This window comes from Camarhynchus parvulus, chromosome 17, assembly GCF_901933205.1.
Source record: "Camarhynchus parvulus chromosome 17, STF_HiC, whole genome shotgun sequence".
Lineage (NCBI taxonomy): Eukaryota > Metazoa > Chordata > Aves > Passeriformes > Thraupidae > Camarhynchus > Camarhynchus parvulus.
In genome coordinates, this window is record NC_044587.1 from 11385156 (window position 1) to 11411363 (window position 26208).

The 26208-nt window shown below is 45.8% G+C and overlaps 1 protein-coding gene across 1 annotated transcript; it reads right to left on the reverse strand.

Annotated features, from left to right (window-relative positions):
• Nucleotides 1-8411: 8411 nt before the first annotated feature.
• On the reverse strand, nt 8412-17911 carry FCN2 (ficolin 2). The gene is made up of 9 exons (XM_030961463.1): nt 17784-17911; nt 16881-16994; nt 16094-16147; nt 14188-14223; nt 12751-12786; nt 10797-10924; nt 10266-10395; nt 9596-9730; nt 8412-8726 (listed from the first exon to the last, which is right to left on the reverse strand). Exons 1-9 carry the CDS (start codon nt 17860-17862, stop codon nt 8479-8481), a joined length of 960 nt encoding a protein of 319 aa, XP_030817323.1. The 5' UTR covers nt 17863-17911; the 3' UTR covers nt 8412-8478.
• Nucleotides 17912-26208: the final 8297 nt, after the last annotated feature.

The following is a 26208-nucleotide window of genomic DNA, read 5'->3' on the forward strand; positions in this document are numbered from 1 at the left end:
ATCATTAGCATATGTGACGCACAAGCACAGTGTACTCTGTTGGTCGCACTGAAGAAGGCTCCGAGTCTTCCTCAGTTGTCGTTCTGATGAAGGCTGGTTGTTGGGATCTCTTGCTGGTCAGAGTGACCCCGAGAAAAGTTCGAAAGTCTCTTTTCCCAGCCCGGCGCTTGAAGAAGGAGTCAGGGCTCTTCATTTCTCGGTCTCAAGGTTGTTTATTTTATCTTATCTATAAAAAATTTTCTCCTGCCCTGCCGAGGTCAGCTCAGCAAGACAGTTCCAGGCACTCTCCGCCTGCTCCCAAGGCTGCGTCGTCTTTTATACTACAAATCACGTTGTTGAAGATTGCATGCAAGATGTTTTCCATTACCATCTGTATGGCTGATTACCTTGTCAAGTGAGCAGTTTGCCTTATCTCTCTCTTTGAATGACCACATTCACACCTTCCTCGGGAGGGGACCTCCGCTGATAACAGACTATTGAATATCGGTGCATGACTGATAAGAACTGTAACATCCCATTGTGAGATGCTCCGCCCAGAGGGAGGAGCCAAGCACTGCTACCCCATATACTCTGAGATTCTGAAATTGCAGTTCAGTTTTTGTTCTCCACGAGATTCCCCAGAGGAACAGCAGCTGCCTTTTCCTCCTGGATCTTCAGAGGAAGACTACATCCTTCTCTACAGATTCCCCTTGCTCCAACAGAATCACGCCTGATACTTCAGAGGACTGCAGCCACATTTTCAATCGGACTGCCACCAACACCCGGACCCACAGGGTGTCAGGTTGGGTTCTGACTCTGTCAGTGTTGTTCCAGTGGACTGTATTGTTTATTTTATCCTTTTTATTTCTTCCCTATTAAAGAACTGTTATTGCCTGCTCCCATATCTTTGCCTGAGAGCCCCTTAATTTAAAATTGTAGCAATTCGGAGGGGTGGGGAGGGTTTACATTCTCAATTTCAGGGGAGGCTCCTGCCTTCCTTAGCAGACTCCTGTCTTTCCAAACCAAGACACACGTATATCATATTTACTTTTACTTTCCAATACCTATCACCCATGTTAGACAGTGCACCTCTATTCTAAACCAATCCCCAAGTGCCAACATCACAGCAGAAGATGGAGGCCAAGAAGAAGAAGGAGAAAGGCTGGACACACCCAGATTCCCCCATCTTGCCTCCTGAACCCCCATACCAAAAAACCCAAAATCTTCTTTTCCAGCCTGTGATAATTTCACTATTATTCTACCTAAACTGTTGTGGCTTGCTGATCTTCATATAAGGTTGGTAATTTGCTCCATGGGTCATAATCAAAACCACAGTTGTCTTGGGCTCTGTGACAGGGTCTCTGAGACCCCTAGCAGGGGTCCTGGTGTCCTGGACAGCCAGAGGTGTGTCCTGGGTCCTGACAGCTGGTAGTCTTCCTCACTTTGCACTTTTAAGCTTTCTTTCTGAAGCATGCACGTCCTTTGCTGGCTAGTTCAGCGTTTTCTGCTGATAATAGGTTTTGTTCCTCTTACCTTGACAAGGTGCATTCTGTGTCTCTTATCTTGACAAGGCTAAGGTGTGTCCTGCTTCTTAGGCTTGTGATTAATATTTGCTAACTCTTAATAGTTAACTCATGCTTACATGAGTTACCTATTGATCAACTTCTTTCACTTTCAGCGAGATTATGATGAGAAAGGCTGCAATGTCTGACCGAGAGAAACTTTGGTTTGGCATGGTGGACATCAGGAGAAAAGTTTGACCTTGTCTTTTGCTGTTGCTGTCCCTGTAAAGTGCTGGGTGGATGTTTCTGGGGCCATGCTAGCTGCTGCCTTGAGCCAGAGCTCAGCATGATGGCACTGGAGGGACAGAGAAGCCATGTTCCTGTGGAGTGTAGGGAGCTGGTAGTGGCACAGTGCTGAGCCTTGTGTTTGGGAGGCATCATGCAGGTTTGTGCCAGCCACATGACCAAGTGGTAACGTAAATCCATGTGCAGGCTTGTCCAAAACTGCACAAAGTGGTGTTACAGCACCAGCCTCCCGAAAAGATTCTTCAGGAGGTCAGGTTTGAAGGCACTGTAACAGTGATGTGGCAGTTCACTGAGGAGTGATGTGACTGCACTGCTCAGCAGGAAGCTGGGGCTACACTGCACAGAGTAGTGTTATTTCTCTCTCTGGCACCAGGAGTAGAACTCCCAATAAACAACTGGATGTGAGAACAGATGTGGGGAGATAAGCTAGAAATTCTTGACTGAAAGACACTACTTTTACAACTATAAAAGCTACACAAATTTTCGTGGAGGTAGAAACTTCTTACATACTCCCTGGAAACATGCAGGAACTTCTCTCTGGAGTTTGGACACAAATTCCATGGTTACTTTCCTGGGAATTGAGAGGAAGAATTTGATGTGTACTCCATTATTGTGGAGGATCAGGAACGGGACATCATGCCATGATCAATGCGATCAAGTGAAGCAGATTTATTGCAAAAAGCAAGCTATATTTATACTGTGTTCTGTTGTTCACGCCTCAAGCTAATGCATGATTGGTTAAATCCTTCTGTGCATGCGTTTTAAGCTTTCAGTTAATTTTAGTTAGTGTTTCATCTTCATGCGTCTCATTGCGATTTTCTTGTCTGCCTTTACATCCTGAACCACCTGCTGCTGAGTGTGTTCTTCTTCTTTCATATTCTTCAAGGGCATTGTAACCTTACTCAGTTTCTATGAAGACTGGATTGTGCATATATATCCTTTGTCCTGCAAGAAACCCTCAACACTCCATCATCCATTGTCACAGACATTTCTTTTATGAAAAATCCTCTCTTAGGATTTTCCTGCTGAAGCTGAGAAGTTCAGCAACCAGACATAAACAATAGGTTATCTGCTGCTGTGGAATGTGGCAGGTCTGCCTGCATTGGCCCAGTTTGGATGTTTGGGGTTGGTGACCAATCCAGAACTGAGATCTCTCGGACACAGTCTGAGAGAGCTGGTTTGTTATTCATTCTTTACTTTCTATTGTTAGGTAGCTAGCAGCTTCTGGAAACTCTCCTTTCTTTTTCTTTTTAGTATAGTTATACTAGATGTATATATCATAACTTAATAAATCAAGCCTTCTGATCATGGAGCCCATCTCGTCTCTTCCTTCACCCTGAAACCCTTGTGACCACCGTCACAATTGGTGACCCCTCGTGCTTCTGAGGACATTTATCACTTCGTGAGACCCCAGAGGAGCAGAAGTGGATTCTAGGCCAGGAGCTGAAGAACCGAAGATCCAGATTTGGACGGAGTTCACAGCCAAGGCTGACCACAAAGCAAACCTTTGGAAAGACTCCAGGAAGATGCCCGAAGAGCCGTTCAGCCTCGAGCAGCAGCTGGCCAGAGCGTGCTGGACTCTCTCAGAAGGTACTGTAGGCTTTTCCCTTCCTGAAAATGCTGCCCTGTACACATGGTGGCTGGAAAACTGGACGAATTTTCCCACTGAGGCACAAGTCCATTTTTCTCCCTCAGAGGAGAGCCTTATTTCCCTCTGGGGCAGATGGGTTGAAGAGGACAATATTCCTATGGAGAAGAGACAATTATATGGGTTTTTTCGATGGGCAAAATTCTTTGGATTTTTCACTAATGTTCTATACGCATTGGATTCGTATGTATGGGAATCCATGGAATTTATTTTCCAGATTGTTTGGGACCGGAGCTGCCGTTGCCCTCGCAGCTACCAGGTCTTTCAGGCACTTTTTCCGGTTTTAAAACGAAGAGCAGCTGCTTTCCCCTGGATCGCTGAAGCGAGGGGGCAAGCACCATTCCCCCCGATTCCCGGGGCAAGACCCTTCGGAGAGGGACGAACGGCTGCTTCCCAGCCCCCCCCATCCCAGCGGGGGGGCGAAATTTCGCCCGGCGCTGAAGTTTTTTTTCCTCCGTCTTCAGAGCATGCTCAGATGGGGCCACCTTCTCCCTCCCCCCGCCGCTCTCGGAGGGGGTTTGAGTGGGCGGCGCCACCGCCGCAGCCAGCGCTGCCGGCCCCGTTCCGGCCGGTTCCGTGGGCTCCGCCCTGCCCAGAGGTGCGGGCGGCACCGGTCCACGAGGCCACGCCTGCCGAGCGAGCGGGGCCGCCCCAGCCAGCCCCCCCGCGCGGCCCCGGCAGCGGCAGCACCGGCCGCGGCACCGGCCATGGCTCCGCCCCCCGCGGCCCCGGCGTCGCTTGGTGACGACGGAGACGCGGCGGCTGCTTCCGTCCCGGCGGGGGACGGGCTCCCGCCGGCCCCACAATCTCCAGCGGTCACGCTTTTGCCCGCAGCGCCGAGGTCGGAGGTTGCACCTGAGAAGAGCGACTCGCCGCCCCCGCTGCCCCCTCCGGCCTCTCCCGGGCCGGCCCCACCACCTTCTGCGGCTGAACCAGACCCAGCAGCCCAACCGTCTCCCGCCGACTCGGTTCCAGTTCAAGATGATGCTGAGTGCGGCGATGAGCCCGCGGGACCGCTTTCAGAGCTGCCCGCCCCAGAGGTTCTGCCGCCTTCGGAGGCCTCGTCCCCTGCACCCAGCGTGGCTCTCCCCCCGAGTTTTTCGGGCTGTCCCGGGGCTGCCCCTGCGGGGGCAGCTGGGACAAGGGAAGAGGGCTTCAGCCTTTCCTTCCATGGGGGGGGCGTGACCCGACAGCTGGGGGCGTGGGCAGCCCGGCTCCCTGTTTTCAAAATCAGAGTTTTTGGGGGGTTGGGGGTCCTTGCTTGGAGATTGCCATCTCTGCCGCCCCTCGTGCGCCCCAGTGGCGAGGGGGCGGTGGGTCCCAAGGGGTCTGCCTTTGGTCTGCAGCCCAAAGGGGGTGTTTGGTCGGTTTTTTCCCCTTGGGGGGCGCAGATCTCTCTGCTACCCCTTACTCGCTCCAGTGGCGAGCTGGGGGTGGATGTCGAAAGTTCTGCCTCCGGTCCCCAGTCCGGAGAGGATGGGGGTGATGCGAGGGGGCAGATGAGAACAACACCCTCTGCATCTGCATGGCAGGAGCAGGAGGGACAACGGAAACGTTTGGTCACCCGTGTTGCCACTCCATTGGCAGTTTGGTGGCGGGTTGTGAGAACACAGAGCCTGCCCGGCGGGCTGGGCCTGGGCCGCTGGGCTCGGGTCCCTGGGCCAGGGCCGCCTCACGGCCTCCGGCTGGATTTGGGGGCTTTGTTTTCCCCTTCAGGTCCTGGGCCACCGTTTTGTGGGCCAGGTCTGGGGTTACTGATTCTCCCACATGGGCCGGGCCCCCCAGGGGCCCCTCTGCTGCTTGCTGCTGCTGGTTTTTTTGGTTTTTTTTTAAATTTAAATGAAATAAAAGAGAGTTGAAATAGCTGGCAGCAGCTCAAAAAGCATCGAAGGGCAAAAATTAGCTTCAGCCCAAGTTGTTCAATAAAGGGCTGTGTCTAAGACATTTCAGAAACTTTTTAAAAAATTGTTTGAAACTGTCTTCTGCAGCAATCCTGTTTTCAGGACCAAAAGAGACTTTCACAGATGGCAAAGAAGAACATCTTCAGGCCATGGACTTTTCTTGAAACTCAGCTGTTGGGACTTGGACTTTGTTTTGCATTGTTTTTGCATTTTCTTATATTGTAAGGTTGTTTTAGTGGTATCATGGAATTTTATGTTTTATAGGTGAAGAAATTCCTGTTCATTCCACAGGAGCACAAAACTGGCAGGTGTTTGTTCTTTCCTCTGCATGACTCAGCAGAAAAAATTACAAACACTTTTCTTTTTAATTTAATTAAATAAAAAAGAGTCAGATGTCACAGACATTTCTTTTATGAAAAATCCTCTCTTAAGATTTTCCTGCTGAAGCTGAGAAGTTCAGCAACCAGACATAAACAATAGGTTATCTGCTGCTGTTGAATGTAACAGGTCTGCCTGCATTGGCCCAGTTTGGATGTTTGGGGTTGGTGACCAATCCAGAACTGAGATCTCTCGGACACAGTCTGAGAGAGCTGGTTTGTTATTCATTCTTTACTTTCTATTGTTAGGTAGCTAGCAGCTTCTGGAAACTCTCCTTTCTTTTTCTTTTTAGTATAGTTATACTAGATGTATATATCATAACTTAATAAATCAAGCCTTCTGATCATGGAGCCCATCTCGTCTCTTCCTTCACCCTGAAACCCTTGTGACCACCGTCACAATCCATTTAGTAGTAAATTACACTGAATCTTAATGTATACTATTTCTTCACTAGATGCAATATGGGTACCTTTATCGTGCACTGTATTTTATCTACTAGTAGTTCTTTTATTTCTGAGTAGTAAGTAGACTGTTTAAAGTCTCATCAGTGTCCTTTACAAGCAAAATTTAAACATTGAAGGTTTCTGTGTAGTAAGACGAGAAGCTAGAAGTGAGCAGAGAAAGGGGATTTAGCACTTTTAGCTAGTTTATAGCGGAGTATATCAGCACTTGCTTATACATCTCTGCAGAGAAGTTTCTGGTAGTACCTTGCACCTCTGAGAAGCTACTCCTGGAAGACAGCATCAGCAGCAGATGGGTGAGATACAGCGGAATATTCTGGGACCTTGGTGCTGGTAAGGGCATGTGAATCTTATTGGGAGTAGCAGAAAAACAAGACAGAGCTGCTGAAGAGGGAGAAGTAACTATGGGGCTTTCAGTGTGCACTTCTCTGCTCAGACACAGTCTCTCTTGTGTAACTGTAAAGAAGTAAACTGAGACAAGAGTGAGTGGGGAGATGCAAACCCACAGGTTTATTTCTTAGCGCACTGTTGACCTGCTGTGGCAGGCTGAGTGACCTTCTTGCTTTTCTCACCCACAAGGTTTGGATTCTGTCTTGTAGGGCTGGAGCTGCTCTTCCTACATATCTGTGCAATATACAGTGAAATAAACCTCGGACCATTAGAAACATAACACAAAGAAATACTCTATTTCCGCTGTCTATGTTTATCCCTGCAGTGAAGAGTTAGCACTTGGCTCTCCTCTGTCAGCTGTGGCAAGGAATCCAGCAGCATAAGTGCAAGAAGAGGAGACCCAGTTCTGCTAATAATCAAATACAATACATGAACCAGGTGAACTGTGTCCACCCACCAGCAGATAGGCCACCTTCAAACACTGCTGGAAACAAGATGAAGTGGAAGGTACTGGCACTGTACATGATGACCACATGTGCAAGGCTTGACTTGGAACTGCTATAGTGTCTTGGTACGACACATGATGCTGAACAGACTGTTTTGCATACAGCTCTTGGTCCACAGCAGCTAATGAGATCTAGAAACATGCCCTGGAAGAATGGCTAAAGCTGGCTCTGGGCCCAGCTGCAGCTGTGTCCTGGTGCGAAGTGCTGAGCAACTCTGCTGTGGTTCCAGGAGCTGGAGTCCCACCTGAGGTCCTGGAACATGTGGGGAAAGAAATGGGAAACTGGTAGTGCTGGCAGCACTGTGTCGCTGGCCGGGGGTATGTGTACAAATCACAAACAGGATGGGACTGCTGTGGACCATGCCTTGAGTTGTTTTATTTTTCAGCATCAGTCTCATTACATGGTTATGACAATAGGAAGATACCATCAGCTCACATCCCAGGCAGCAGACCAAGAACTTCATGTTACAACTTCCTTTCAAAGTTTTTTGACCAATCACACAAAGCAAAAGCATATTGACAGTAGTTCTATCCAACCACTATAAGCACACGTACCTTTGGTTGAAACAATGCTTGCTTCTTTCGAATACAATACCTACTTGTAAGCCTTAAAACACAATGCACAAAGCTCCATTATTAAGCTTCAAACTTCCTAGTACCTTGCTAGATGAACTTTTCTGTAGCTTAGGGAGTTATTCTAGACAAGCATTAATACACAGACCATTGTTCTATTTGTCCTTGCTTTTCTACTTTTTAAATAATTTTTCTGCTGACCTATCTCATGGCTACTGCTTAGCTCTAATCACAGTTCTGCTGTCTCTGAGGCCTGCCTTTTGCAGCTTTGCCAAAGGCCTCTGATTTTGTGCATTCCTACACACTGTGCTGGAAGCTCAGTCTTTTCCATGCTGTTCTATGTTGTGGCTCCATCACAGCCTACAGGGAGAGTGGGACAGGTCAGGAATTCAGTGCCTTTTGGATGGCTCTTGGGTTCAATAGAAAGAGGCTGCATGCCTATTGGAGTCTTCATATACATGGATTATACTGGAGATTAGCAGTAATTACCATTTAGGGTAGTAATATCTGAGAGCTTTACTGAGGTGCACTGGCCCCACTCATCACCTGGTCTTTAAATCAAGATAACACACTTTTCAGAAGAAGGTGCTTGGGCTCAGTCTGCATCAGTGGGGCTGCTGAAGGTAGTCAGGGTGAGAGAGGGTCAGGATCTGGTGCTTACAGAAGCTCAAACCAGTACCGATACCTTCTGGCTTTAAGAATGCTGCTCTAGGCAGAAGAGACAACCTGTAATATCCTTTTTAGTCCATTTTTGTCTCCAGGCAACATTGTTTTGTGTCTTCTGTTGGTGGGTGAGTGGCACCTCTTGGACCTAGTCAGGTACCCTGTCACCATGTTAAACTGGCCTGAACTTCATTTCCGTTTGCTTATAGGAGTAGTGGTATTCTTTGCCTGTCTTCCAGTTGATGCCATCAGCATAGCTCCCATGCACACCCATCCAGTACATCCCATTCAGGTTGGAGTAATGGCAGTCATTGTACCACCACGCTCCCTTATATTCTGTGGCACAGTTAAAGGAACTCATATCATTGTCGTGATCTGTTGTTGAAAATGGCATGTCCCTGTGGTACGATAAAGAGTCCCCTGCAGAGAGCACACATTCACAGTTACTGCAGTAGGGATCACAAACAGGACCATGATGTGTCTGTGCACCCCTGCTGGGCACCAGTGGCCCTTGCCAGGTGCAAGGCAGGTTGTATAAATCCTGCTGCTCTCTTGCCCAGGTTTCCTCCTTGTCTTGGACAAAAGTATCCTGAGCTCTGCTAAAACACATGGAGAATTTATCTATGCCTGTGAATCAAGTGGGCCAGATTCTTTTCACAGGTACACAGATGTCACTTCTCTTGGAATGCTCAGGTTCTCTGCAGATACACAGATCTGAATTATCAGACAGGGTCGCAGTGTGCAAAGCTACATAAACCTAGAGCACTGCTCTCTCAGGTGTTGGTTTCACTCATTCCTGAATGATGGATATTGAATTTTGAAGAAGATTTGTTTACTTAAAAAAAAATAAATTAAAAATCGGATATTAAGAGGATGGAGTGCTGATGCTGCAGGTATTGAACAGCACCCCAGCCCCGGAAATGCTAGACCTCCTGGGCAAATGTCTCCTGCCAATGTAACCAAAAGCAGACCTTGACCTGGCTGATGCAGAGCTGTTGGGAAGGTCAATTGGATGGGGTGCTGCCCAGGACCAGGCTCATTTGCTGTTAAACCATAGGGCTGGGCTTGAAGGTAATGCTCTGAGTCACATTTCTTTGGGTGATGCATGTCCCCCTCCATCCCTGTACCCAGAGGTCACTCAGTACCTGAGGTACCATGGCCAGTTTTAAAAAACTGACCCAAAATGTAGCTGATACAAGGAGTGTGCATGATACGTCTCTGCATCGAAGCTGAACGCTTCTGAAATGCTCTAGGAAACAGACTTTCCCAGTGAGCTGACTCAAACTTACCAGCGTTTCCACCAAGGAAGTCTCCTAGAATCAGTCTGTATTTCTCTGACTCTCCTAAAACTCTGAATGAAGCATACTTGGCAAAATAGTAGTTGTTTTCAAAGTCTCTGAGGTCAACACGGAGTTCACAGGGTCCTAGAAGAGAAGATGGACAGCAGTGGTGCAGGGCAGATGGTGAGCATGCCACTGCATTTCAGAGTGGAGGGTTTAAGGTGCTGTGAGCTAACTTGAGAGGAGCTGCCACTACTTGAGAGATTTTGATTTCCTTAAAATTCCTGCAGAGCCTCCTATACCTTTGATGGTTTTCTAGGGAAGCACCTTTTCAGATATGATATTGGGTGGTCATGGGCAGGAGTCCTGCACACAGCTGTAACTCTGAGGCTGTGTATGGACCAGATGATGCCATCACAAACAGTCCAAGTAGGAAGATGTGTTGGCCTGTCTCCAGGGTAGATCATGCAGCTAGTTCATTCTCTTCCCTGACTTCTAGTTTTGCTTTTTTTTAGAGTGCAGTTTCCAGTGTGCACTAGGCTGCAAGAGCCTGCATCCTGTTTGGGATTAACAGTGGGGGCCTCAGATTAATATGAGAAACTCAGAGGTCTGCAATGACCCAATGTGGTATAGGGGTTGGACTCTCATGGCCCCAGCCTGGGACAGAGGCAGACCTTACCCAGAGAGGTGAGGAAGTGGATGTTGTCATTCCCCATCCAGAACTCCGTCAGCTGGTTGCCAAAGCCTCGTTTGTATGAATCCCAATCTCGCAAGAAGTTCACTGACCCATCCCAGCGCCTCTGAAAAACCTGAAAGAGACCCTCAGCCCCACCAGCCCATCTCTCACTCAAAAGCATCCACAGTGGCTGAGGGACACGTGCCCACCATGGTGAATGCTTCCCCTGCATCAGGACACTCTTGTGGGTGTCTGGGAAGCAAACCCTACAAGAATCCCTTGCTCAATGATCTCTTCCATATGCCCTTGGAAGTGAAAAGGAAATGATTTGCTGATTTAAGCAGGTAGTGGGTCTGTGGTACTCAGCCTGCTTCCAGAGACAAGTCTTGGGGGAATCCCCTGTGTCCAGAGGGATTCACTCTGGCTTGCAGGTGTGAACTTTAGCTGTGTGTTTCTATTTTTGAGCCATCCTTTGCAGCCTTAACAAGAATCTCTGTAGGAACATGTAAACCTCCCTCTCCTCATCCTACTCACAATCCATCCCCCACCATCCGTGTCCATGTCACAGAAGACGGTAGTGGCATTGCAGTCTTGGGGGTAGATTGTGTACCAGCCACTCAAAATCTTCCCTTTGGCCAACAGTTCTTGGCAGTTCCCCGGTTCTGCGCAAATCAAAGAGATCAAGTGGAAAGAGTTATAATGTGTTTACTGATCACAGGAGCACGTCAGCCTTGAGCCTTTGAGCCCTTCAGCACCCAGCTGGCTCTTTGTACTGCAGGATCTTAATGTAGAGCTTCTGGGAGCCAAACTCTGCCATGGCTTCTGGGCCCATATGTTGCAGGGGAGATGGGCACCTTCTAAGAAAGATGGTCTAAGGTGCTAAGACTCCTCTCATCTGCAATGGCTTTTGGGGATCTGGATGATGGAGCTGCTCTGAAAAAGATGACAAACTCATGATCCAGAAATTTGTCCCAGCTCCAGAATGTATGCAGGGCACAGAGAGTGGGTGGGCAGTTGACAGCAAAGGAGTTAGTGACACAGGACAGCTCTCTGTGAGGCAGTGAACCGTGTTCAGCTCATCCTTTATGGATTGAATCATAGAATCACCCACGGTTTGGGTTGGAAGGAATGTTAAAGCTCATCTCATTGCACCCCCTGCCATGGGCAGGGACATCTTCCACTAGACCAGGTTGCTCCAAGTCTCATCCAAACCTGGCCTTGGACACTTCCAGGGATGGGCAGCTGCAGCTTCTCTGGCCAGCCTGTGCCAGGGTCTTACCACCTTCTGAGTAAAGAATCATTTCCTAATATCTAATCTAAATCTCTCCTCTTTTAGCTGTAAATTGTTCTGTAAATCACACAGTGACAGTGTCCTGTCACTGCCCATGCAAAAAAAATCACTCTCCAGCTTTTTTATGAGCATCCCCTAAGTACTGGAAGGCCACACTGAGGTCTCTCCAAGAAACAAAGTGCTTTTGAATATGTACCTTTATATATATATATGTGTGTGTGTGTGTGTGTGTGTGTGAATATATATGCATCTTATGTATACTTTTTTTCCCTCCCCAAAACCATAGCTGCTGACAGAAGTTCAGATTCACAGGAGACTGAATTGTCCCTATCAGACATCCCAACCTACAGTTGCATTAGTAGTTGTTTTAGGCCTAGGAGGATGATCAGAGATGGTGGTGCTGGTGGTGCATGTGTCCCAGTGTGCTGTGTGTGATACATGCATACACAGCTGTACCAGGCAGGGTACCCTGCTCTCCTACGAGGGAGATGGTCCTGGACTTGGCCTTTTCCTTTTCCTTCCTATTAGTCAAATCTTTTACATGCCCAGAGAAGTGTCTGGGGCAGCAAGGAACCAGTTCAGTGGCATCCCAATCTGTCAGGTGTGACAGCAGCTTTGATCTGTCTGAGCCTTTATTGTGGCCCTACAGCACCCAGCTGTAGCCAGAGCAGGTTGTAGCTGTCCTCGAACTTTAGTTCATGGAGACAGATGGGGCAACTGAAAATTATTTCTTTTGTTTTTCTTTTTTTTCTTCCAGTGAATAAGTTAGTCTGAACACTATCACATGTATGAACTCCACAAGTACTAAAGGTGTCACTGCAAGTGCAAGAGTATAACTGCCTTTGAAGTAGCCACATGTCCATACAGGTGTTTGCAGTGGTTTCATCTTAGAAATCAGGACACCAAGTCTCTGAAAAATTGAAATCGACCTCCTCCAGGACACATGGAGGACAGGACATTTAAGTAGTGCTCAGAGGACCTGACTTTCCCAGCATGGCTGGAGTACAGAGTAGACCCACAGAAGCTGCCTGTGTCTGTGAGACGCAAAGATAACAGTGATATTTCCTTATTCCATTCTTCAATGTCACTCTGAACTTGTTTCTATTCCTATCCTGTCCTGACTTCTGGTGCAGGTAGTCCACCACCATCCACTCTGCAAAGCTGACCATTGTCTTGAAGACCTAGGATGAAACTTACCCCATATTTCTGGAAATCCAGGCTCTCCTTTTGTTCCTGTTGGACAAACAACACCATCAATTGCTCTCCACCTTCCACACCCAGCACTCCCCTTCCCCAGTGCTTGAGATTTGCCAAGATAAATCCTGCTGCACTGGAGAGCTGTTATGTTAGAGGAAGTGCTTGGCTCATCTGCACCAAGCAAATGAAAGGCATAGAGAAAGCAGGCAGGAAGGGTTGCTCAGTATAAGCTGTCCTGGCTGCTACCAGGCCCACCAGAGGAGGCCCACCAGAGGAGACGCACCAGCCTATCTGCACAGACCTAGGAAAGCACAGAGAGGCAGGTGGGGAGCCGAGTCACAAACCCCTGTAACTACAGCAATGACACCCAGCTGCTTCAGATACTTGGAAGAACTCTCCAGGTTGATCAGAAGATACATGGGGTGGCCACTGGGGGGTACACTATAAATATAAATTATATATATATATATATATATATATATAAAAAATATATATATATATAAATATCTATTTATGCACAAGGAATGGCAGCCTTGCCTCTCTTGGCCTGTTGGACCTGGCATGATCTAGTTGTTGCTGGCATCTGTTTTAGGGCTTAGAGGTCCAAATGGTGAGACAGACACAGGACATGTCTCTATTGGACCCAGCTGCTCTGCTTGCTGCTGTGCAGCCCATGGAGCTGTCTACCAGCAGTTTGTGCCAGTGAGTCCCACTGGGCTAGGACATGTGGGATAGGAGTGGGTGAGTGTGGGAAGGAGAAAGCAATGCACCTAGGAAAGGCAGAGTTACAAGTCCCATCAAGGGAATGGCTGCTGCTGGTACAGGGCATCAGCCAGTGGTTTGGGAGCAGCAGTGACAACTGGAGCACTAGAACTATCTGCCAGACCAGTGGTGTTGGACCCAGTGATTGCCAGCCAAATTCCAGAGAGGGAAGCCACAGTGCAGATTGGTGCTGCACAGTGCAGCACCACAGTGCAGCATGGTGGGTGCCTGTGGCCTTCACATGCAGGATGATGGCATAAGGGGAAAAACCCGTGTTTCCCTAAAACCTTATTGCTAGTGCTGGTAGAGACATGTTCCTCTGGCACTACCAGCAACTGAATTTTATTTGAGCCTCTGCATTTTGCCATAGCATGAGAATATTAAGAGCTCTGCCCAAATCTGGCTGGTCCCTCAACCCTGTAGCTTCTGCAGCTGATGGTGCCAGGTGGCAGCACCAGCTGCCTGAGTTGAGGACAGCACCTGTTGCTGAACATCTCGTTTGGGAGCAGGACTACCCACAGCACCTGCACCAGGGCAGAGCCTGTGATGAGGTATAACTGTCAGCAAACAGCCCCATCCAGCCTCTGTAACTGCTCTCATCTGATGTAGGAGAACAGCACAGAGTAGAAGTTTACAAAGTAGCTCACATGATAAATTCAGCACAGCGTGATTTACCTTTCAGTCCTGGGAAGCCGGGCTCTCCAGCCGCTCCTACAAAATACAAGAGGAAAATGCTCATCACAGACTATCCAATGCAAATGAATTACTGTGCCTCTACAAATGGCTGCTCCAGCCCCTCAATATGTCTCAAATGTACAAGAGAGGCTGTCAAGAGGTGCAAAGCTACAGTGCTTGGCTGAGTGTCCCAGGTGGTGCTGCTGCCTCAGTCTGTCTGTTCTCTTGATCAGCAGTATCTCTCAGGAACAGCAAGAAGAGCAGGATGTAGAGGAGAGAGAGCTGCTTCTCCATCTCTTGGAATACATGGAGCTTCACAGTTCCATTTCAGTGACTTTTTGTGGGGGCTTTTTTTTTACAGTCAGGCACTTAGGAGATTTTGATCAATAGGGTTTGTCAGGGTTTTTCAGTCGTTTTGTCCATCTCCTGCTGGCATTTCAGTTCAAGTCTTGGGTGCTTTTGGCCAGGAAATAGCTTCATATTCAGCACATAAAAAGGGATGTCTTCCCTTTAGTTTGTCAGTGCTGCTCAGTCCCTACCCAAGTTCCCTTGTGCTGGCAGCTGGATTTTTTAGTAGAGACAATTTTCCAGTATTTGCAGCACATTCCTGCTGAAGGTCCTAAGCAAGCCTGGGCAGTGAAAGCCAGTTTCTCAGTAAACATCGTCCTCTTCAGGAGTTAATCCCATTACAAAGGAAACCTCATCCTGTGCCATTGTTTGATCTCGTTCTTGTGGTCAAGTGGGCACTGCACACTGAGTGGAAGGCCGAAGGCTGCTGAAAGCAATGATATGCCTAGGCCTGAGCAGCTGGGCTGAGCCAGAGTAGACTTACAAGATGGATCGTGAATATTGTGTGACTAACACCATCAGTATTATTTACCTAAAAATAGATGACAAAGATGCTTATGCTAACTGTTTATAATGTTCTGTAGCTATCTGCAAGAAATGTATAATTTTAAGAAACTTTTCCAACTGAGAGGCTTGTTTGTAAGGTATTTTAGGGGAAAACCCTTCCAGCCAAGACCTGGGCTCTGGCTGAGCGCTGGCCCTGGCTAAGCAGAAAGCATGCCATCAGATTCAGGCATTTCTGAGCTAAAAATAAAATTGAGTCACTTTGACTTGCTGATTTGGGCCTGTAAACACTGGACTCCCTTTCAGGGGAAATCCAGAGACCTCACCTATGGGATCTCCTACACCATGTAGGATTTCCCCAATTGCCAGGAAGGGTTGTCCAGGTCCTCTCTGTGAAACAGGGCTCCCCAGCAACTGGATGATGTTAAAGTATTTAGGCAATTAGTAATGTATCCTTCTAAATCACTATCCTGCCTCTTGTATAGTAATGATTAGGTGCATTACCTTGCTAATTTTTTGCTTGTTTCCAAAGCCAAGCATATAGTTTTATTGAATGTATTATTTAACTTTTGTGTTACCTCTATATTCATAGTAAAATAAGACCATTCTTTCCATTGGTATGTTCTTTAAATTGCCCCTGTCAATTGGCAGAACAAGCACTCAGCATAGTGCCTCTGCATCAGGCCTCTGGGCTGAAGCTCCATGGAGAGCTCCAAAGCTCCTCAGGGCTGGGGGACATTTGGGCAGGCTTGTGCTGGGGGCAAGTTAGGGTAGGAATGGGGAATGGGGAGAGGTCTGATTTTAGGGTCAGTGAGAAATTCTGAGAAGAGTGGTATCTTCTTCTGTGTTGTGGTCCTGGACACTCAAGGACACTGTTTCTAGTGTTCACCCCATGCAAGAGCCATACCCCAAATCAAGCTTTTCCTATGCTACTTCAGCACTGTTTCTTAGCCTATGGCCAGTCCTGCAGTTCATCTCTGTAGACCCAGTCTCCTAATGCATGTCCTGAGCTTGGGGGCATTTACAGATTAGAGCTGCATATGTTACACATTACCTTTTGCACCAGGTGGTCCTGCTTTCCCGGGGAATCCCTGGTCTCCCATTTCTCCTGCAAAGAGACTCATTTTTTATGTGCATGTTACAAACTGACCAGAGCGGGGAGTCAAAGAAGCCTGTGCAACTGGGCCTTGGCTTTCACAGAAATGGGGGAGCTGAGGTAATCAGATTCAGTCTTGTAACCTAGTTTTACTCTTTTACCTTATTCCTTTTTTTTCTATTGAAGCCTTACTACACTGGTATTGCCATTCAAAATCTAAATTTGCAGTTCACATATGAATTCTTATGAGCTTTGATACATCGTGGAGCCAGTCCATGGATTTTGTTATGGTGGATCATCTCAGCTGACATGATTGACCTTCTCTGTGAGTTGGCTATGAAAACTCTGAAGGAGCCCCATCTCCCTTGCTCCCTGGAATAGAGGTTGCCAGTACATTTCCCACACTGTTCCCCCAAAAACAGGCAGGAGCATTTCAGCCTCCCTCCCACCCAGACTCTTGAATACAGACCCAGAAAATAAATGGATGATTTTCTGTAGAAGAAACGAATGAGATACTTCACACCCCAAGATCACATCAGATTTGTGACAGGACTTAAGGAAGAAACAGGTCACTCCATGTGTACCAATATATGTTTAATTGGGGTGTTTTTCACTCCAGTTCTCCAGTTCCTCACAGCAGCCAGTGCCAGGCCAGCTACTGCTCCAGCTTCAGCTTGCTTCTCCTATGCAAAGGGACAAAACCATCTCATCTCACAGTGCTCATCACTGGTTTTGGGGGCCTCACCTTTTGTTCCTGGGAGACCTGCTTCTCCTTTTGGGCCAGAGACACCTGGGATCCCTGGACATCCTTGAAGAATGGCAAGTCGATCAGCATCACGCAGGCCCACTATTCTCACCTCTGAGAAATGAAGACAGTCTTTGTGAAGATTATTAAGGCTCTGAAATGCCTTGGAGAGGAAACCAAATCCTTTGAAGTTGAGGAACAGTGTAATCAAAAGCATTGAGTATGGAAGTATCAGGGTGTTGAATGGATTGACAGATGGCAGTGAGGATCTCACATATTAGAGGAGCCAGACTCTGCATCTCTCTGGCTTCAGGGGAGTTCAGTAGGAGAGGAGGCTGATATATATGACATTGCATGCATGACAAATATACTGTAGTTAATAAAACATAAGCTGAGAGGTGCCCCAATGGGGTATTGATAGCAGAGTAAGCAACACTGGTGGATCTGTGGACAGTAAGGGTAAGAGTTCTTCTGAATTTCCTCTTGGCAGGCCTGTTTGAAATTGCCCCAGGCCTTCTTGGGGAATACAGTCAGAATGCTGTGCTGCGCAGCATCCCCAGACTGATCCTTTGTATTGTTCTGTATCCTTTGGTAACTGCACGGAGGCCCTACTAAAAAAAAAACCAAACTAGGGGGGGAAAACTTCACTGAAGACTAGACACCCCACTGGTCAGGGAACGATGTTACATCGCTAATTTGAGCCAGTAGCTTTCTTAAACAGCTGCTGAGACTTCAGCCTCCCCTTACTCTCCTCCCACTGGCAGCTGAATTTAAAAAAGCATAGAAGGAAAAAAAAAAACTTATGCTACTTCTCCCCCCTCCCTTCCCAACCTCCTTCTCTCATCAGGGGAGATGAAACAGGCTGTCTCAGTGAGATGACAGTAAGGTTTGTGCTTTACTCACCTGAGCAGGTGTCCTCAGCATCACAAATAGTCACTCTTAGACTGAGCAGTACCAAAAGGGCTGCGGCTGCTATCCCCATGGCCAGTGCTGCTCTGCACAGCTCCCCTCAGCCACTTCCTGGGTGCTGTGGTCAGCACTGACCCATCCAAGCATTTATATCTAACAAACAGCCTCAGTGCAAGCTCCACCTCTGTACTTGCTCACTGGCTGCTCTCAGGTCTGGGGCCTGGCTGAGTCTCAAGTTATTTCGCAGATAAGCTACTTTCCAAAAGTCTGATCAGAAAGTTCTTGCCTCACTGCCCCGGCCTGCCTCACCTCTGTCCTCAGTAAATTTTGGATGCTTTCCCTTATCATATTGTATTTCTATTTTAGATAAAATGAACCAGCAAAACCATATTTACCTAAGTGTAGACAGCTCCCCTCATCCTCCCTGCTAGCCCTTTATGAAGAGCAGAATTTACTGTGTAGATGGGGAAACTGAGGCACTGGGAGTCAAAAGCCCAAGGTCAGCTGAGGCCAGTGGCAGAGAGAGGCTACACAGCCTGGATCATATTCCAGTACTCTTCTGCCTGTCAGCCCAGCACCACTTCTTGCCCTTCAGGCTTCCATTTGTACATGATTCATGAATGACAGAGTTCAAACTCAGGCAAGGGTAGGTAGACAGAGCATGTTTGATTCCCCTGCCCCCTCCCCCCCTGACTGTCCATTGTATTAGTGAGCAGGATTTCTGGTTTCTTTCACTGTGTGCTTTGCTCATTTCTGGCAGTGTTACTAGATGTCCAATCTGCTTCATCATATTATTTTCAGACCCAGAACCTGTAAAGTTTATGAATTTTAGTAGAGGGCAGAACTTAAGTTTTTCCTCATTGTTACATCCCAGTTCAGAGGAGACTGATTCATTGGAGATTTTTCCCAGGATATCAGAGGCAGAACACAGCTCCCCCTCAAGCACTTCTATCATAAGGTGCCTCTAACAGCCCAACTTCCAATGATACACGACAGTTTAAAGCTAGGCCAATGGAAGAAGGTGAGGGAGAGGTAAGTATTTGATTGCCACTTAAATTCAGCATCCCCCATATAGCCCAGATATACACTCATACGCATACTCTTATTCATATATGTAATAATATAAAATAATAATCCAGTAGATGTTGCAGTCATTTTAATTCCTATGAAACAATTCTGTCCGGGAAATGCACACCTTACTTTCCTTCTCCCATGTGGAAAAATTGCAGGAAAATCAGAGGAATTGTGACAAGATGGTCTGCATTCCAGTTTGGGTTTTGCTTTACATGAGAAAAAGCATCTCAATTGTGGCAACTGGTGTGTTGCAGTTCTTGGGGCAAAATGAGATCAGATCCTTTCTTCCTTCAGGAGGAAGCCTCCCAGAAGGAAATAGAAAAAGGATTGGCGGGTGCTAGGGAGGGAGAGATCCATGCAGGACAGTCTAGGGTGACTGGGAGCTGTACGCCTCTCTTTTCTCATCTGTACAGCCTGTGCTGTCCATCTGCAGTGGAATGGTGTCTGGACTGGGGGCAGGTGGAAGTGATGTAGAGCCAGCTGCCTGCACTGAGAAGCCTTCTCCTGCCTAGTGCCTCTGCACTCTGTGGAAACATCTGCAATACCTTGTTTCAACTTGGAGGCAAAAGCTGCTGCCTTCATCTGTTTCCCTTTTGTAAATTACTCCAAAAAGCAAAGGCCTTGCAGATTACCCCATAATTACAGTCTCTCTAGGATTCCAGGCTAGATCTGTCTTGACAGATCTAAAAATAAATTAAAAATGTTTGCCCTGCTTTTTCCAGGTACTCTATTAGCAGGTTCCAGGTCTGGGTTGGGCTGAGAACGTATGTTATGAAGGCAGCTGTGATGTATCTGCCCAGCACTGATGCATCCCCCTAAGTGTTACCAGCTGTGAGTTCCATCCAACCTGGGGAACATCAATATCTCCCCACTTTCATCTGGGAAAGCAGCAGCGTCCTTGTTGATGCAGCTACTTTTGGGAGCAGGGAGGAGACTGCCAATGAACAAGCTTAGTCCAAAGTAGGTCAGACTCCTGGGGGTAGATTTTGAAATTGGCGCAGAGATCAATATGTCCTTAATTGCTTTTCCTCATGCCAGTACCCAGTGAAGGTTGCAAAGGGCTGACTAGGCTTGAAAGTATACAAAGATCTTACATCAAAGAACATCCTGACTTCAGATAATCTTGACATATTCCACATTTTGCAACACTACCAAAGAACAAATGTGATTTTGAAAATATGATGTTCTATTTCCAAAACATTTTAATTTTTTTCCCCTCGGCGTTGCTATTTTGTAGGAAACTCCAGAACACATAAGTTTCAAAATACAAATTATTGAAATTCAGTTTCCCAGATGGTTCAAGGTAGAGAAGATAGCTCAAAATAATGTAACTCTCAGCTTCTTTTCTAAACCTACCCACTCATCACAAAAGCAACATCCAGCTGCATTGTGATATGTAATATGTGGCCTGATGATAGCTCTATAGCACTGGCATGCTATGAACCAAGACATACACCTTTTGAAAACCACTCACCTATGATTCCCATGTGCTGGATTTCTCCCTCTCATGCATAAGGTTCCAGAGCTCTAACATGGAATTTTACTGGCAAGCCATGTGCATGTAGTCATGTCTTTTCTAAACCAGCATTTCCCTTAACTTCAGTGTAGCCCCAACTCGCCCAAAGGCCTTGCAGCGTAACAAACTGGGTCCATTCAGCCTCTGCTTTAATCTTAGGATGTGGGGTTTTAATCTACTCCCAAGTCCCTTTTTTGATGATCCTTGCCTGATCCGTTGCTATCCCACTGCTATCATGCCTCACTCTTGATTTAGCTTAGGCAGCTCAGAGACAATGATACCTATTTTGCCAGCTAAGATGTGACTTCAGATCTCCAGAGCCACTTTCTGAATTTCTTCTAGAAGGAGGAGAGCACCTTCTTATTTCTTTTTTGTACAGAGGAAGCCTATCAAAAACAACTGCAAAAAAACCATAATCTCCTACCTTCACTGTTTTAATGGTCTGTATTATCAATTACAAATCCACTTTGATTTCTTGACAGAAAGAGCAAAGACAGACCATTCAATTGATTGCAATGTCTCTGAAAGAGCAACCAAACCTGTAGTTACATAAATGCATAATGAACATTTCTGTTTCAGCTTTAATACCTTTCTCAGTGCCCAGTTCTACCCATAAGCTTCACATCATCACTGCCAACCTAGATGCTGTTAGATTTCTGCTTATTTGAGAAGACAGATTGTGTATAAAGAAGTAATATTATGTAGCACAGTATAAATACAATTTAAGGAAAAATATTTCAAACATATTCTACAGACATAAAAAAGCAATGAAAAAAAGCTGTTACTGAAAAAAAAAATCCTGCCTTCTTTCTGGGAAGCTGGTGGTTATGTTGTTGGGGTTTCAGGGCCTTGCAATCCTAACAGTAAAAGTGCCTTAACAAAATCACCCGCTGAAGTGGTAATTTCTGAAATGAAAGGATTCAATGTGCCAGCACAGATGAGCATGGGAAGCCTTAAACTGAGAGTTTGCTTCTTTTGAAACCTAAGGAGGCCATCCTGCTAAACACAGCATTTTCAGCTTTGTAAAATTCATGCCTGTGTGATGGCCAGGAGCTGTTACTCTGGAACAAACTGCTCCTGTCTGAAGGTTTCCAGAAGAATGCCATCTACACCCCTTGGCTGTTTGCAGTGATCAAAAGTGAGGACAACAGCCACCTTTGTGTATGTTCTGTTCTCATATTCATGGAAAAGGTGGCCAATACGAAGATGGTTTCATTCAGCAGGGAATACCTCATCTCAGTATTTATTAGTAATAGCTGTGAACATTTCTTAAAATAAAACAGGTTCAAATAATATCCTTAATGACATGCTGTATGCTTGGGCTAGCCTCTAACAGGACCAACAAAGCAAGTCTACTCCTTCTGTTCTTCCTACCCAGGCCTCATCCACTTACAAGAATGTTCTGAGCTCATTGGTGAAGCTTTCTATGCATTTCAGTTATAGTAATTCCAAGACAAAATCCAAAATTATTCCAAAATGAAATACAAGAGACTGTAGAAAATGTTACGTAGTGTTCAAATGTCTCCTTCATGCTCTAGAAAAGTAAAGGCTACTTTATATTACAGCATGGCTCACTGCTGCTCTGGAGAAATGTATACTTATCCTTTCAGGAATGAGTGACTTGCCAGGAAATAGAAAATTAAACTGTTTCTAGAACTGCTCACTATAATTAATTTAATTGGTTTACATTGGTGTAACTTCCACAATCATTCACTTCCAAGATAACTGCAAGACATACCTCCTCTAGATTTTGGAGAGAAGTACACTGAAGACAAGGTTTGCTGAATGCAGTAATGTTTTGGAGTAAGGTTTTGGTTTTCCTCTACTTTCTGTTATGGAAGCTGTTGTTTAGCAACCACCCTGCTGAAGTCCTCACTCTGGGGACTGGTGATGGAAACACAAACCTAAACAGACAGTCTCCAGCTCTCTGGAGACAGAACTCAGAAGTGGCCAAAGGAGGTAGTCTACAGCAATGAAAATAACAACAACAACAACAATAAAGAGAGAAACTAATCCTACCTAGACAGTCTAAACAAGAGTATGGCAGCATCCCTTAGTAATACAGTACAAGACCACTCACCACAGAAGGGTTGTCTGGAAGCTGCAGCTAGGCAGAGGAGCACCAGTGAAATATCTGTTGTCAGAGTTTGGGAGCTTCAGTAAGATGTAACTTTCATTTGCTCCAGGCTCAAAAGTTCAGGCTATGCTCCTGTGCAACAAACTACTTACTGCTTCCTAGCTAGGGGCCATATGCTTTCCATTTGGAGCACCTGGCTTTTTCTTTTAAAAGTAGGACAAAAAATAAAGTTACTTCTCTTGCTGGAGAAAACTTTGTCCATGGGTATTTTCTGAAAGATTGCCAGGGACCTAAAACCAAAACAGCGATTGTCTGCTACAAAAATTAACCCTACAAGGCTTGTGCACTCTAATGGGTCCAAAGGAAGGCTATCTGCCTTATCCTAGTTCAAATGCAGCCTAAAGTAGTAACTCAGCATTCTGTAGAAATGGTAATTGTAACTATCTGAGTAAACATGGCTTTTGGAGATACCAGCTCCCTCTACAGGATCAGATACCAGCTCTCTCTACAGGATTTTTTAAATCGTTTACAGGATTTAAATTCCTTACTTAGCTTGTCTCATAGAGACCATCTTTAAGTTCAATGGTACAAGACTTGAGTAGGGTTATAGGATAAACGTGTGTCCACATTAGGCTGCAGGGCAGTGCAGCTATACAGGAACCATGCTCTTGCTTGTCTTGGCTTTGTATAGCTTCCTAATGCTATGAAATGAGAACATCTAGAACCTCCCTGCAGTACCTGAATGGAAACTTTCAAGCAGCAGCCTTTAGTTTTTACTGGCATCTCTCCCATTTCTCCTCAGAATATTTTCCTCAGCTACCAAAATCTTCTTTTTAAAGCCCCTAAAATTTCCTACCACCATTCCCGTCTCCTTGCATTCCTGTTTCCAACATTCCTTGCAATGTTTCTAATTCTCCTTATACTCAAACTCCTCCATCATTCTACAGCAACCTTCTCAAGCCCTCTACCTGTTTTCCTGGTTACTACTTATTTGGCTTAGAGCCCTTGATAAGGTAGTTCATTATTTGGAGCATGTGCTGGTAGAGCATTGGCCTTTGGAACATACAAGGGTACAAGATTTCCCTGCAAGCTGTTCGGGCTATCTCAGATTTGCACAAACCAGTTTTAATTCTTGAGGCCTGGGGAAACAGGAAAAATTACAAGGGCTAGAGCAGAAACACTGAAAGCAAGCTGGTGCCCAGCTTTGTTTCCTTTAAAAGACTAAAATATCAACTCTTGAACAACACAGAAATATGACCAGAGCATTCACTTCACATGGAAAATGCTGTTGGAGAGAAAGAAAAAGAGATCAAATCCTCTGTTGGTATTTCAACAGGCATTAGCAGGACTAGGGCTGTTCCAGTGCCATTTCAAATAATTATCCAAACTGATATTGTTTGCAAGCTATCTGCCTTAACTTTGTGACTGAAAGGTTAAAATATTTTTGTGAAAATAAAAAAGAAAGATCTTAGAATCAGTCACATAAGATAGTCTGATAAAAGTGTATATTACGTGTAAGTAGCTGCTCCAGGAGTGCCTTACTTTGACCCTCAGGTGGTTATACAGTGTATTACTTCTAATTTCATCTGATATTTTTTCTTGCCTCTCTGAGGGTGCAAAACAAAGAGCTCTCAGACCTTAGTATTTGGTCTTACCTCCTATGTTTACTGTGGAGTACTAGAACATTCCTGCTGCAAATTAGTCCCTGCATCCAGCATTATTGATTTCTTTCTTTTCAATTGAAGAGTTAATTACAAACTGTGAGCTTCAGACAGATTAAATAATTAACCTTCATGAGAACTCTGTGAGACCAGTAGGCTGTATTTCAATCTGAGGCTCAGGGAGACTACACCAGTCAAAGGTACTCACAGGTTCTGAAGGCCTCATTTGGAATTACTTGATTTGGCTTCAGCAAATGAGGATATTTTATATGCAGCCTTTGTCAGCATAAAGCTCTTAGCAGGCATGGGTTCCACAGATCCCTTCTCAGGGTGTCAGGATGGTCATCTACATAATGAGGTACATCCACTAATAAGCCAATGTAGGAAATCTGGGTAGGTAAGAGAACACTACAACAGGGAAATAACTGGATGTTATTTTTCCTGGTGGAACAAACAGAAAATTGTAATGGACAGACTTGAAAGAAATCTCTATTAGTCTCCATCCTGCCTCTTTTTCTGCTGCCTTATCTGAACTTTCAGATAGATCTATTTTTTGAAGGTTAATTCTGAGTAATTGCTTAAATCCAGGTGTCATTTAAAAACTCACAAGAAAAAAAATCTACCATTGTCAATTCCCTGAACAAATGGGCTTTTAAAATCCTTTCTCTCTGGAGGGTAGGAGTGAGTTAACAGCACAAATTTTAAAAATCTGATGAACAAAATTATTCATCATATCTGCTACAAAGCCAAAAGTCAGTACATTTTTATAATTAGCCACCTTTAGCAAGAAAAAGACCTCTGTATATGATCTCTTTCAAATTGAGAGAGTCAGTCACAGTGTGTGCAGTTCTTCCTGTTGAACTGGTGTTGGCATCATCTGTTGCTGGGATGCAGCATTTGATCTCCCTGGGCAAACCTGTCCCACACGTACAGCCTTGGCAAACCTGTCCAACGTATTGCAGCCTGGCATGCTACATATTTTATTGAAGCAATAATATTTCCTTCAGCAGCTTTTAAATGTTTCATTTTTTTCTCAGTACTGGGTCACCATCTGCTCTTAATTCATACCTTGCTATTGAATCTGTTCTTCCAAGACTGCCAGGAAGGTTATTCAATTTCATTAAGAGTAACCATTCAAATACTAATGAACTGCCTCCAACCTGGGGGACCTGACAAGCATCACATCAAACACCATCTTGTTTTTGGTCCTTCTCCTTCAGAAGGGAACATGGAGAAATGTTTTCTGCTAGAAACTTCCCCACAGTGAGGGTTGCCAGTGATGGCAGGTGAGGAAGATGGAAAGCTTTCTTTTGCTTCCCTCTGCTTGCTCAAGAGGGAGGAGAGGCTGTGATATATGGTGTGGCAGACCAAAGATGTCTAGACAGGAAAACTTCATACAGATGGCATGGGGAGGGGAGGATGTGAGATCTTGCCAGGTACCACCTTATTAAGAAAATACTGGGGAGAAGAGGAAGGATAGATGCCTTGCCCTGCAAACAAAACCTGGCTGTTCAGACAGAAGGAAGCAGAGGAGGCTGCAGTTCTACCCACCCACCCCTGCTGACACAGAGGCTGGGGCTCAGGGCAGCTGTGCAGCCCTTCCCCATGGCACTGATCCTGCACTGCAATGTTGTGGTGTTGCCACATCTGGTTCCAAACAGGAGAAGATAGGCCCTAACCATTTGCTCCTGATCCAGGCACACTCACGGCCCTTCCCAGGGTGTTGGTCACTCATGCCCACCTTCTCATTTTCATGCAAAGAGTCATCTGAAATGATTCCCAAATAGCTAAAACACCAAAGCACACTGGGAAAGGCAGGTTTAACACAAAATAAATGGCCACAAGAAAAAAATAATCTCATTTAGCATGGGGTGTTGCTCTTTACTTCCTGTTTTCCTTCATAAAGTTATGTGCTTTTCTATAGAACAATCTGTAAACAGAGGTGAGGAAAATCCCTCTCCCTGGAGGCAGAATTAAGTGATTATGCATCCAAAATTTACTCAAAATTTTAAAACTAAAGCAAGAACATAGTAGTACCTGTCCACAGCAAGTCTGGCAAACCTCATTTCTCTTTAAGTGGCACTGGCCACT